Below are 14,424 nucleotides of genomic sequence, written 5' to 3' on the forward strand. Positions count from 1 at the left end.
TAGGAATTTTTCTTGCGACAATTCTTTAGGGTTCTCTTGGAGTTCCCTATTCGTGGTTGGGCTTTGCTACGCTTTTCCCGACCTTTAGTTTCCTTGGAATCTAATGCAATACATCCATTAATTGGAAGTCTAGATGAAACAAATGAGCTCGACTGGGATATGTGGATCCCACTAGCTGCTATCTCCTTTTCAATATCGTTGTTGGACTTGGGCTCCATACTTTTCATCAATAGATCTTCACTTTTATGGTGGGTTAAGGTGGGATTAATGACTTCATCCCCTCTGTTAGGGCGACAGTGCTCATTCGCAGGATCAGAAAAATGTTGTTGCAACTGACCGCCTTGCATTGTGGTTTTCCCTTTAGCGTCTCCCTTTGATAATTGAGGAACTTGGACTACCATATATGACCCTGATTTTGGATTATACAATTGCACTGATTTCCCGTCCCTCAGCAATTGAGTAATGTTTTTAGACAATTGTAATGAGGAGCATGGCCTTCTTCAGTATGTTTAAGCTTCGCCTGATTTGGAATTTTGATTTCGGAGTCACTCACACTCTCGTTTACGCACTCCATTTCAACATCTTTCTCTTCACAGATGACTTGGTCCTTATCCACACTTTCCTGATGTTGTTTAGGATCTCATTATTAACTCCTTTCACCTTAGTAGAACATTCTCCTTCTTCCTGATGTTGTTCCTTCATCTTTTTCCTTAGTGGCAATGGTTCCACCCCTAAACCAACAGGATGATCCTTGTGCTTAATAATTGAACTCAAAACTTCATTTAATTTCTTAGCAATTTCTTTGTTTGATGGGTCAATCTTAGAGGCTTGTAGCAAATCCCAATAAGCTAAATCACACCTTCCTATTCCCACCGATGCTCTAGCTCTTCTAAACAAAGCTTTTACATTGCACGAGTCAAAGCTTAAAAGAACATAGCAAAGAAGACCAACTTGATCAAATTCATTTATCTTCAAGAAACAAGCAACTAAATTCAGCAAGATGCAGAAAGCTAATTCGCAAAACCTTGTAGCATCTTTCTCCTCCAAAAGCACCACACACTAAAGCATCATCAATATTCCCATGACTGAAAAGGGAGTTTCCTTCTTCTTTTCATGACTTAACTAGATCCAATGAAGTCTTGGGATTATCATATGAAGAAACATAATGCAAGAACTCATTATCATCTGATCTTAAGTCACAATCCTTATTAAGGAGCTCATGAAGCTCTCCCTTCAACCTCTCACAAACTTCTAATGAAAACATACCTAAAAAAAACCTTGCTTAACCAGCCATGAAACCACAAAGACTGTAACTTCTTCACTCTAATAACTAGGATGACATTCACCCCAACAACTTTTTAAGAAGTTAAAAAAAAAAACAAGATTTGGGAAGAACACACTTGAAATCGGCACTATGATAAAAGGAAAACGCATTCACTAGATAGATGCATACGTTGACTCTTTAAACCAACCAAATGCCGCCGATGAGTATTCAACACTTACCCTCTGACTGATGCAAAAAAAAAAAAAACGCACCACCGAACACTATACACACTAATTAATGCTGGAGGTCGCTGAAATTGAAGGCTCGCCGGCGACCAGAGGGCAGATCGGTCGCCGGCGACCGAAACGCTGCAACTTTCAGTGGGGGGAATTGGGGGTAGAAGCTTCGGGAAGCAGGGGTTTCTTTGTGAGAGCCCTTTTTCCAAAATGTTGTTCTTAGTAAAGTGGGGTTTCTTTTCAATTCATGAAGATTGCCCCCTCAGATTTTCCCTCTTATAAGGCTATAACTGAGAGGCTTCCCAAGTTCCAACAACCAAACAAAGAATACACATACAGAAGCAAATTCATCGATCTAACATTTATGAGAGATACGGGTTAATTAGATTATCAACCAATGTGTTCTTGAAACCCCAGTAGTAGAGTACAATCTGCTCCAATATGTAGATGTGTTCATATTTCATATGGAGCCCCTCAAGACCACAACAATAACCAAAGGTATCGTTCAAATGTTACAGAATGAGGTCATATTGCCTGAGCACCAACTTGTAAGACTTCAGCATTGTAAGCAACTTCTGTTGTTGCAGAAGATCTCTAATGTTGGAAACTGCCACACCCAACTTTTCATAGTTCATCCTACAAAGAAAACAATGATATTGAGTATTTGATTTTTCATCTCTAGGGTTTTTTAAAGCTTTAGGAACATCAATTTTGCAACGTTACTTGCTCACAACTACCTAAGAAGAAGAATTTTAAATAAAATATGCGCAAGAAAGTTTTTACATTGGTTGGAACTATTGGATAATAGTATATGTAAAGGGATAATAGCATAATGTAAAGGGTAGAATGGTACTTTCATAGTCATAGGTCTGTAATGTAAACATTATATATATTGAATGCCAGGTTTAAAGTACCATTCTACCCTTTACATTATAATATTATCCCTTTACATATAATATTATCCAATAGGAACACGCATGGTACACCACATCACTTGTGTTACTGATGCACGGAAAGTACTCTTCTATTGCTTTATGATGCATGTACCTCAAAATAGGCCGCACAAAGTGAGCCATGCAGACAAGCATACTACTACATGGCATTCACATATACAACTAGTGACTCTAAATGAATATTAACAGAGCTGACAATAAGTCAGACACTCGTTAAAAAAGCATATTGTAAGTTCCACTTACATGATAGTCATCCAAGTAATCACGCGGGTCATGCTGCACCAAGAAAAAACTAAAGATTAGTGACTCTCTCTGAAAAGACTTCATTGCTCATTTTAGATATGGCCTACAACAGCTAGATAAATTGTGTTATGAGATTGGTCTTAGGTGAAAGGTTTTCGCACTTATCCGTTGTGAGACAAAGGGGTCCAAAAATAGCAACTAGTCATCTCTAGGAAAAAAAAAAAGAGCCATCTTTGTCCTTGCTATACAAGTTCTCTTGACGAGAATAAGTGTTTCTAAGAAACTAATGGAGATAGTTTCATTGTACAATGGAAGTTTATTTGTCTACAGGAGTGAAATTGCATTTCACTTGAAAATCTCCTAAACTTATTAATTAGACCCCTTACCGAAGCTCATTTAGTTGTCATTGAAACTTGATAGACTTCTATAGAACTTAACTGCACTTATCCAAACTAATTAGCTCTCATCTGCACTAATTTTTCCATGGACTTTATTCTAAGGTGAAAAAGTCGCATGGTTGGGCTGATTTACCAAATATTATGCAGAGCTACATCTAAAACCAAATATGTGGAAAGTCGTAGCATTCGTGGTAGAATTCCATCTATGATTTATCCCTAACTTCCCAAGTAACCACCATGTAATGGAACCATTAAAGCTTTAAGCCAGAGTTTCTAGTACAATACCCTTTTACGTCGCCTTCTGTCTCCCCGGTGTAGGTCTCTCTCTCTTCTCCTCCTTTCACCTTCTTCCCTTGCTCTTCGAGCTTCCTGCACATATGGAATTCTAATCAGTCCAATAATGTACAAGCACAAGCAGCCTCTTTTTGTCCATAATACTGTGTTCCACAACTTGAAACTAGTCGCTAGAGGCTTTACAACAGTAACAGAAAACTTCTATAATCACCTCTTCTTCCTTAGCCTTTCTCTCTTTCTCTGCTTCCTCAAAAGCCTCCTTTTCAGCCTGTCATTGAATCACAATCTGCAGTTAGTGCAAATGGCAGAGTTGTAATGGAGCAAAAGATATATAACAATCATACATATATTTAGATGAGGTTTAGGTTCATATTTGTTATATTAACACATCATATCAGATAAAGTTATTAGTCCACATTTTGATTCGTTATCCAGCATTGAAACTGGAGACTAATTTGACAAGGAAAACTATGAGTTAGAGATGGTCAGCATGGGTACTCAAGTAATGTACTGGAATTCAAATTGCTGCCTATCTTAGTTAGCATGGTGGAAGCTTTCTTACTGCCATTCTAGATGTGATGGATTCCACGGGTCATTCAGATATGGGTCATGGACTCATGGGGACAACTTTGCTCCATGATCTACATTATTATTCTGAGTAACTTACAGAGAGTTGCCAGAAATTCAAAGTTTTTTTTTTTCTGGTGAAAGTGCTCGATTTGTTCCATCCAATCCTTAAGGCAAGGTCATAAGTCACCAAAACATAACAGAGGGGTGATTCAAGCATCAAGGAAAGCAATCTCCAAGCTCTATAAGCTATTTGATTTTCAGTTCCAGAGTATCTTTCACAACATACCTTGCTAATTACACAGGCTAAAAAGTGTCAGAAACAAAAAAGAAAACACAACGCATTACACACCTCTCTATTATTGACAAAATAGTCCTCCACAATTTGTTTTGCATATTGTGGATCATCACAGATTAAGATGTTGTCAAAAACTGAACCAGCCTTCACCTGCAGTTATAATAGATGTCATATGTCAAGGAAGCATCTCACAACAAAAAAACTTTCTATAAACCAACAAGGGAAAAAGGCATTTGCACACAAATGACTAGATGCTCTCTCATTCCCAATTATAGACTTTGAAGGTCAATGCACAAGGATAAGAATTGTTCACTATTGCAGTGACAACTGAAGTGACAGGTAAAGTAGCATTGGCATTCCAAAGTTACAAATGCATTCGTACTCTAAACTCATTTGAAACTAAACATTGATAGTGTATTCTAAAGTGACAAGCATAAAAATGAACACTTTTTGGGGATGGACAGAGCAATCAACATCTCTCAAAACCAAGAGCTTGAGCAGTTAAGTCACATTTTAAGTTAGAAGCTAAGAGATGCTAAGAGATGGAGACCATTTCAATTTTCATGCTTCAGCTCACAACTACTATTCACAAATGGACATGCAATTGCACAAAAGATTAAATCTCTACAAGTAATAATCTTAGCACACAAAAAGAGTTCTATGTCTATTCAATAGTTTGCAACACGCACTGATATGAGAACTGAAATCAGCTAGGTCTACTCTTTGCAGAAGTAGCATCAATAAGAAAAAGTTGCAAATCTAACCTGCCAAACTTCAATACCAACATATTTTATAGGCCTTAACACATAGAGATCAGGATCATCTTCAAACTCTGTTATAGACACAAAAGGAGCTCAATTATCAGTGAATGTATGTGGAAAATTTTGAACAGAATCCCCCTTTCCTCCACAGAACAAAGGGAACTATACCTGGATTGTCAATCCATGGAGTCCTCCATTTTCCTTTGTAGTTTGGGTTCTTGATTTTCTGCAGCCAAATAAAATTTTCTATGTAAGACGCCTAAGGTAACCTCAGTTGACAAATACTTGCAATGCATTTCATTACTGTTAATTACAAGTAGCGCACCAAATCACCTTAGCCTTCCACGGTCCTTTGTAAGCAGGATTTGGGATCTTTGGGGATCGCCATATTCCGTCATCATCTTCATCCCAGTTATCAGGCTACAGTAGTAGTACAAAGTCATAATAGAAAAAATCTTGATGTTCCATTTTTCCATATCATATTGTACATGGAACAATTAATTAACTTGAACTTTTACTTATATAGGATGTTTGATAAAAAAAATCTGTAGTTCTGTACTTTGCGGATAGTAGACTTCCAAATCTTTAACTAGGATACAGATGCCACTTCATAACCTTTTAGTAACTACAAAAATTAAATCAAGCTAAAGCTGCAAACCTTTTTGGCTTTAGGATCAGGTATCTCGGCAGGAATTGAGTCATACCCCTGCAATATCAGCAAGATCCCTGATAAAAAAGAAGTATATTTGATATAGAAAATTTTCAAAGTACTAATTATTTACTGAAGACAGAATGTTACCTCTGGTTTAACACTATTAGGATCATCAATATATTCTCTATCATCCCAATTTGCAGGCTGAGCATCAATATTACAAAGTGTGTCAAGGTCAACCATTTTAGCTTGTGAAGTATCCAGAGAAATGACATTGAAGACAACCAAAATATGAGAAAAGAATCACATATAATAGAATTCCAAGTTAGGAGCAAGATATTGGAGCTATAGCTAAGAAAGACCTAAAACGATCACCGTCAAACTTCATTGACAGAAAAATAGATGATCAAGTGTCAAGTGATGAAAAGAATGATATTGAACCATTTAAATAGAATGTTAGGCTTGCTTCCTTAAAGAAGCAGCTCAAGATTAATTGAAAACATCCACTATTCACAAGCACATACCTTTTTGGCTTTAGTGTCCTTTATCTTTCTTGGAGGAAGAATATCCCAGTCAGTATACAAGCTTCCTGAATCTCTTTCACGATTATCGACCAAAAGACTGTATGTTGCATCTGGTCGAATGATGAAGGTGTAAAAATGTGTTAGTTTGTCAGTTTCACATTGCAGATCCTTCCTGACGGGATAATTTTGCCCCTGATAGGAGACTATAAGGTGAAGCTTTTTGGTCTGGGTGCCACAAAGATCTGGTCCAAACATCAAGCTACAACAAGGAAAAGAAACTTAGAAAATTTTCTTGCATGATAAAAAATGCCAGATTACACATTAATACAGACAAACAGGAAAACTTTACAAGAGCAATTATTGAGGCCTAGGCTGCATCTCATTGATCTTTTCACTGATGGAGAATAAAGGAGTTCAACGCTTTTACCAAACAGGCAATACAGTCCCAATCAACAGGTTAATCGTGCCAGAGGAAACCACCAAAATCCCTTTCTTCTTCTTCCTTCTCTAATGCATCTAACTAGCTTATTCCTTTTTTTATCGGTTTCTTTAATTAGGTCCTTAACCTGTTGGGTATATGGTAGTATATGGAGCTCATGGAGGTGTATGGGTGTGGAGATGAGGTTGCGTAAAGGGAAAACGTCATATTGGGCATAAGGCGAACTTTGAATGGACATATCTTTCAATCTATAAATGATTTTGAGGTGATTCAAAGTGGAGGTGATAGCTTGTTCCGAGAGCTTTCCAACGATAGGTCATATGCCCAATTCCGATAAGAAACGAAGAAGTTACGGCTGTTTTAAGTCTCGCCTGATCGGGTTGGGCGAGGGAGCCCGATCGGGCCCGCAACGAAACGTGAAACAAGGCAGTTTGGCAGCTCATGTTGGCTCGCCCGATGGCATCGGGCCATCTCGCGCGATCGGGCGGCAGGCCGAATTACGACACGGGCGTTTGTTGCCCGATCGGGCCCGGGAGCAAATTTCTCGAGCGTTAAGCGCCCGATCGGGAGGGTCTCGCCCGACCGGATCGGGCGGGGTCTATTTTGGGCCGTTTTCGATCCGAAAACGCGGTTTTCTCGAGGGGGTATAAATAGGTGCCCTAATAAGCCTTTTATTGTATTATTCATCATTATTCACATATTAGAGAGAGAAAAAGCTATAGAGAGAGTTCTTGAGCGCTTTTTGTAATCTTTCTTGAATATTCATCGATTTCTAGTGCATATTCGTGGTTTTTCTCCCAGTTCTTGGGTTTCCACGTAAAATTTCGTGTGTGTTCTTTCCTGCTTTATTATTTGATATTCTATTATTGTTTGATATTATTCTTAGATTGATAGTCAATATAACTTACAAGTGGTATCAAGAGCTAGGTTTGATTATTGTCTAGATCTAGAATAATTAACAATGGAGGATTCAAAGATTAGAATTGAGAAGTTTGATGGGACAGATTTTGGATATTGGAAGATGCAAATAGAGGATATCTTATATCAGAAAAATCTGTATCAACCTTTGTCTGAAAAGCCTGCTGACATTGAAGAGGCTAAGTGGAAAGTACTGGATAGGCAGGCACTAGCGGTGGTGTGTTTGACATTGGCTCGGACTGTGGCGTTCAATGTCAAGGATATCAAAACAACGGCAAGATTAATCAAAGCACTGTCAGATATGTATGAGAAGCCCTCGGCTATGAATAAGGTATATCTGATGCGCCGTTTATTTGATTTAGAGATGAATAATGGTAGTTCTGCTGCTGAACATATTAATGAATTTAATTCATTGATAAGTCAATTATCTTCGGTTAATATTGTCTTTGAGGATGAAGTGAAAGCTCTAATTTTGTTGTCCTCTTTACCTACTGCTTGGGAAACCGTTGTAACTGATGTTAGTAATTCCTCTAGTAAAGAGAAATTGGTTTATGATGTTGTGCGTGATCTGATCTTGAGTGAGAGCATTCGAAGGAAGGAGAGTGGAGAATCATGTGGAGCATACAGTGCAGAAGGTAGAGGGAGGGGAAAAGGGAGGAACTTTCAGGGAAAATCGGAGTCAAAGAGGGACCGGAGTAAGTCAAAAGGCAGGGCTAGTGTTACTTGCTGGGGGTGTGGTAATGAAGGACATTTAAAGAGATATTGTCCTAAGAAAGTGAATGTGAAAAGGAAGAAGAAGGTTCAAGAAAGTGATGATGAAGAAGAAGCATCAACTAACTTGATTTCTGAGTACGATTCTGATGCTTTGATGGTAAGCATGGATGATCAGGAAGAGTTGGTTGGGTGCTCGGGATCATGGGTCTTGGATTCGGGTTCGTCTCATCATTCCTCATCATGCAAGGAGCTGTTTCGGAATTTCAAATCCGGAAAACTTGAAAAGGTCTACCTTGCGGATGGCAAGGCAGTGGAAGTCATGGGGAAAGGTGATGTGAGTGTGAAACTCACTCATGGTGGCTTGTTGGAGTTGAAGAATGTCAAGTTTATCCCAAGGTTGAAGAAAAGCTTGATATCGGTAGCCCAACTTGCTACATCGGGTTACAAGGTTGTGTTTGATGGTGGTTCTTGGAAAATTGTCAAGGGAGCAATGATCATAGCTCGTGGGGCAAGGAGTGGAACACTTTACACCATGGGGAGCACAACAAAGGGATCCGGGATTGGGATGAGAACTTCATGTAAGGTGTCGTTTGGTCGGAAAACTATCGATAGTGGGCCAAGGGATGAGAACCGTGGTGAAGCGGTATCCCGGTGGCAAATTGACCGGTAAGCGCACAAGGTGAAGGACGGCACACAAGCATGTTGTGCCGGAAATCCTAAGTGGAACAAAGGGTGTATTGTTCGAGTGGGAGCAATGTGACTATGTGAGTTTGTTTTCAGAACAATGAGAAGCTTCTTTGGCTTAGGTGGTAATTGGTTTTATTGAAGTTTTGATGAGATTTCAATGTACTTCTTTGGTTGGAGAGGAAGTGGTTATCTTCTTTAGTTGTAGAGGAAGGGATCTTCATTTGGTTGTGCTTGTCTCTAAGGTGATCCGACCTCCGGGATAGGAGGGTGTGTAGGTTCATGGAGTGATGGTGCAATGGTTTGGAGTTTAGTCATTAAGAATCAAAGTCGGTGTAGATTTTGATGTCTTTGAATTGGAGTTGGTGCAAACTTCAATGTTAGTTTCCTTGGTGTAGAGGAGATGTATGTCATGGTTTAGACACGACTAGAGATTGCTTTTGCAGTGGGAGTTGTATGTAGGAGTTGAGATGAATGAGAGGATGATGAAGGTATGAAGTTTTCTTCACTTACACCTATCTCCAAGTGGGAGATTGTTGGGTATATGGTAGTATATGGAGCTCATGGAGGTGTATGGGTGTGGAGATGAGGTTGCGTAAAGGGAAAACATCATATTGGGCATAAGGCGAACTTTGAATGGACATATCTTTCAATCTATAAATGATTTTGAGGTGATTCAAAGTGGAGGTGATAGCTTGTTCCGAGAGCTTTCCAACGATAGGTCATATGCCCAATTCCGATAAGAAACGAAGAAGTTACGGCTGTTTTAAGTCTCGCCCGATCGGGTTGGGCGAGGGAGCCCGATCGGGCCTGCAACGAAACGTGAAACTGGGCAGTTTGGCAGCTCGTGTTGGCTCGCCCGATGGCATCGGGCCATCTCGCCCGATCGGGCGGCAGGCCGAATTACGACACGGGCGTTTGTTGCCCGATCGGGCCCGGGAGCAAAATTCTCGAGCGTTAAGCGCCCGATCGGGAGGGTCTCGCCCGACTGGATCGGGGGGGTCTATTTTGGGCCGTTTTCGATCCGAAAACGCGGTTTTCTCGAGGGGGGTATAAATAGGTGCCCTAATACGCCTTTTATTGTATTATTCATCATTATTCACATATTAGAGAGAGAAAAAGCTATAGAGAGAGTTCTTGAGCGCTTTTTGTAATCTTTCTTGAATATTCATCGATTTCTAGTGCATATTCGTGGTTTTTCTCCCAGTTCTTGGGTTTCCACGTAGAATTTCTGGTGTGTTCTTTCCTGCTTTATTATTTGATATTCTATTATTGTTTGATATTATTCTTAGATTGATAGTCAATAGAACTTACATAACCACTGGGCTAACCCAACTCATTAAGAATAATATGATGAAGATTGCTGTAGAAAGCACTGATGAGAGTGTTGTATGTAGAACGAAAGAACTGAAATAGCACACTATGATTCTATGAAGGCTTGAAAAGTTACAAAGAACTTTCATAGAGGGGTTTTACCAAGAGGAGAAAGAAATTTTCTCCAAAAAAGTGAAGCTTTTCTCAAAATGTGTAGATTAAGGGCCACCCAGTTTAAACCAGAACTACAATATGTTCTAATGAGTTTACATTGGTCACTTTAGTTCAGATAAGTCCCAGTATGTTCAGATAAGTTCATATAAGGGCTATGAAAGTTGATTTTAGAACTACAATAAGTTATGATAAATTCACATAAGTTTCAAGTAAGTTCCAATCAGTTCAAATTAGTGGATTTTAGGTTAAAAGAACACTCTTAAAGGTTTTATCAGCAATTCGATAAATGCACAACAAGGTGTCGGGTTTTCATTTCATTGTACCTATCTTCAAATATCACACATAATATTGGATGGTTTTTTTTTTTTTTTATTATTCTTCATAATATTGGATGGTTTACTTTGTAAAAATTTTCTTGTACTGGGTTTCTTACCAGCTAAATCTGCTTGTGTCACATTTGTGCTGCCACACACTAATTTCCTATCATGTACAGGCATGTGCTCAGATCTTGTTCAAGATTGCCACTTCTTTTTACCATCACTAGATTAGCCTTATATAGTTTTGTTAAAAAATTATTAAGCGTAGAGGACAAAACAACAAATGCAGTGACCTCTGCATTATCTTTTCTTTCTCCCTGCGTTTTGCTTCAGTTCCACAGCCCTTCACTATTTAGATTATATCTCAGCCGAAGTTTAAATTATGTAAGCAGCAAATTACTAAATTTTCATTACAGGTTGTTGGGTTGACAGCCTGATGCTTTTCAAAAGTTATAATTACCCAACATAGATGGCTTGTAACGGTAGATAACAAACCTGTATGGTGTATCTCCACCAAATTTCTTTTGATTCACATAACCAGAAAGAAGCTTCATGTAGCCTCCCCCACACTCAATATCCTGTTCAAATTTCACCGAGTATTGGACAACAAGAGTTCTATTCTTGTTACTGAACTCAGGAATTTTTGCCGATATAGCAAAATGTTTTGCATCATTATAAGTCTGGATACCTGCACGATTGACATAATCTTTGCAATGAGTACACAGCTACTAAAGTATGCATAATAAGAAAATATTAAAGTACTTTGGAGGATGCCAATAATCAGGTTCCTTAGAGGTAGAAGTCTTGACTCTCTGGAGTCCTAGAAGGCAAGTCTAATGGCTGGACAGTTCCAATTCTGTGTTCTTCCAATCTAGGCAGCCTTCATATCTTGGATTTAGTTATTACTGATGCTTACATAAAAATCAAGCAGGTGGTCATTGTTCTTCCAGAATATAGTTGCTTACTTTAAAACCACTTTATACTCTTATCTATAGCCAATTTCAAACTCGGTGATTGGTTTTCTTCCAGTAGTATCAAACAGGTAAACATCACTTTTTCCTCCATTCCACATTATACACATATGCGTTCAGTCGCTTTGACATAATCTCACCAATGATCAACAGAAGTGCTTATTATAAAATAGCATTTGAACTTTTTTCCATAAGACAATATCTTCTTTCAAATTTCATAGATTCAAACATTGGTATGTCATCCACAAAATCACACTGAAAAGCACAAAATCCGCCACACGTAGGAGAAACATATACCCCTAAATCCATAATCCAATCAACTAGATGACAGAACACTACAGCAAAATGCAAAGACATCATTTTCTTTAACCCTACACACAGACATGGGCAAGTAGGCAACCAAGTTCGTCGTTAAGCGATCATTACAAAATCAATTCCATGAACTCTTTGTAGTATGTCACTTGAAAAATCAATAGAACCAATTTACTTGTAGCAAATGAATATTCAATACTAGAAGTCAATTGATAAAAACAATCACATAAGAAAGTAACAAATTACCTTTATCATCAGGATCTCCAGACCATTTACCAGCTGTATGCTTAAAAGTACCAGCCTTTCCTTCACTCCTTTTCCAATCTGATACAACCCAACGATCTCTCCATCCATCTGCTCTTAACCATAAATTAACAACATCACATATTAATTCAGAATATACCCATTTCACAATATCAAACAAGCAAACTTACTAAGCAATTAATATAACAAGTAATACTTCAAATTGCACCAAAAACCACAAAATTGTTAGAAATTGCAGGATACCCAGTATAAGAAAAAACAAAAATAATTCATTCAGTCAAGACTCAAGATAACATCATAGTAGTATAAAGGGATTGCACAAAGGAGGTGACAAGATAAAAAAAAAAGGGTACAGTAATAAGTATTAAGAACGACTCTAAAGAATATAAATTTGCAGAGTAAAATCCTAAACAAAAATTAGAATAAAAATCTGAAGAAATATTAATGGTGGTAATAATATTGCTTACGATCAAATCTCTCTTCAAAAAAGATTTCAGCTTGAGAAGAGGGTATAAGTAGCAGAGAAGAATGCAAAGTTAGCAGGAGCAAGAGCAAAAGTTGAAGTTCCGCCATTTTTGAGTTGGTGTTAGAAAATGTAGAGAGAGAGAGAGAGTGGGGGCTACAGTGATAGGAAAAGATGTTTTAGATGAAAGTAGGATCCTTGGACAACTACTATAAATGTAGTAACTACATGTAGTAGTTTCCCGATGTAGTCTATTATTCCATCCCTCAACATAATATAGTTGCTATCTTATTTTTACTTTTTTTTTTTTTTTTACTGAAATCAGTAAGATATCTGTTGGATAATTTAGAGTATTTGGTTGATTAAGTTCATGTAATGTATAACTTGAATAACTTGGTTATGGTGTCGTTGTTCAAGTTACGTTAGTTATACACGTGGATTGTTTACGGTATAGTAAACAATGAGCTTTGAAGTAAATAGAAACCGCAAATGTGCTTGGTTGGTTGAGCCAAGCATGAAACCGCAAATGTGCTTGGTTGGTTGAGCCAAGCATGATGCAGCAAGTGCGCATAGCATGCTCGGCAAGCAGTGGGCTGGAAGCATCACTAGCAGTGGGCTGCAAGCATCACTCGCTCAGCATGCTCGAGGCATCGCACAGAAGCATCGCACAGCAAGCTCGCACAGGGCTGTAAGTGTGGGCTGGAGGAGTCGCACGTCGCGACTCGCGACGAGAGCCTGCCTTTGCGTGGTTCTTTGTGCAGCGAACGGTTTGACGGTTTTGTTTCTTGCGTGTATAAGTGTGGTTTTTCACAGATGAAGGCAGATAGTTTTTCAGAATATTTCTCTCTAAGAACAAGCACTCTCTCTCAAGTTTGAGAACATTGATCATCAAACACAAAATCATAAACTTATTCTCATTTTTACAAGATTCATACGAGCGTGACTCTTGTTGTTCTTCTTTGTATCTCGAAATTGAATTCCGTGAACCCGTGCTTCGTATAGGGTCGGAATATCACTTTTGGGAAAGTGTCTACACACGCCTAGAAGATTCGTAGTTCATTGTATTCATCTTCTTCACCCTTATTCTAGTTATAACAATCCAAAAGTGATATTTCTTGAAGATGGCTACGGTACGTGAAATGACTTCGAATTTTCAGAAACTTGACAAGTTTGAGGGTGTGGGATTCCGTAGATGGCAAAAGAAGATGCATTTTCTTCTCACTTCTCTTTCGGTGGCATATGTTTTGAGTACTCCAAAACCCGAGTTTGTGGAAGATGAAACTTTGGAGGCCTCAAGGAGAAGGAACAAGTGGGAGAATGACGATTATATATGTCGTGGTCACATTTTAAACGGTATGTCTGACACTTTATTTGATGTTTATCAATTTTATGAACCGCTAAAATGCTTTGGGATGACCTTGAGTCAAAGTACATGGCCGAAGATGCATCTAGTAAGAAGTTTTATAGTTAGTAACTTTAATAACTTTAAGATGAATGAAACAAGGCCTGTGATGGACAATTCCATGAAATTCAAAGGATTTTAGGAAGTTTTAAACAACACAATATTAGTATGGATGAAACTTTTATTGTTTCTTCGATAATTGACAAATTACCACCAAGTTGGAAGGATGTTAGAAATACTCTTAAACATAGGAAAGATGATA

At 38.4% G+C, this 14,424-nt stretch overlaps 1 protein-coding gene across 1 annotated transcript; it reads right to left on the reverse strand.

Annotated features, from left to right (window-relative positions):
* Positions 1–1,834: 1,834 nt before the first annotated feature.
* Positions 1,835–13,030, reverse strand: LOC104888853 (calreticulin-3). Its single transcript, XM_010673956.4, has 14 exons — positions 12,765–13,030; positions 12,280–12,387; positions 11,246–11,438; positions 6,191–6,449; positions 5,814–5,870; positions 5,673–5,720; positions 5,348–5,434; positions 5,183–5,240; positions 5,018–5,085; positions 4,308–4,403; positions 3,600–3,656; positions 3,380–3,463; positions 2,697–2,729; positions 1,835–2,136 (listed from the first exon to the last, which is right to left on the reverse strand). Exons 1-14 carry the CDS (start codon positions 12,868–12,870, stop codon positions 2,125–2,127), a joined length of 1,266 nt encoding a protein of 421 aa, XP_010672258.1. The 5' UTR covers positions 12,871–13,030; the 3' UTR covers positions 1,835–2,124.
* Positions 13,031–14,424: the final 1,394 nt, after the last annotated feature.

Source organism: Beta vulgaris, chromosome 3 (assembly GCF_026745355.1).
Source record: "Beta vulgaris subsp. vulgaris cultivar EL10 chromosome 3, EL10.2, whole genome shotgun sequence".
In the NCBI taxonomy this organism is placed as follows: Eukaryota; Viridiplantae; Streptophyta; class Magnoliopsida; order Caryophyllales; family Amaranthaceae; genus Beta; species Beta vulgaris.

Coding starts and splice junctions, on each gene's coding strand:
- LOC104888853 (XM_010673956.4), bottom strand. CDS start 12,870: ATGGCGGAACTTCAACTTTTGCTCTTGCTCCTGCTAACTTTGCATTCT. Junction 6,450..11,245: donor GGTGGAGATACACCATACAG/GTTTGTTATCTA, acceptor TCCTTGTTGTAG/CTTGATGTTTGGACCAGATC. Junction 4,404..5,017: donor TTGGTATTGAAGTTTGGCAG/GTTAGATTTGCA, acceptor TTATAACTGCAG/GTGAAGGCTGGTTCAGTTTT.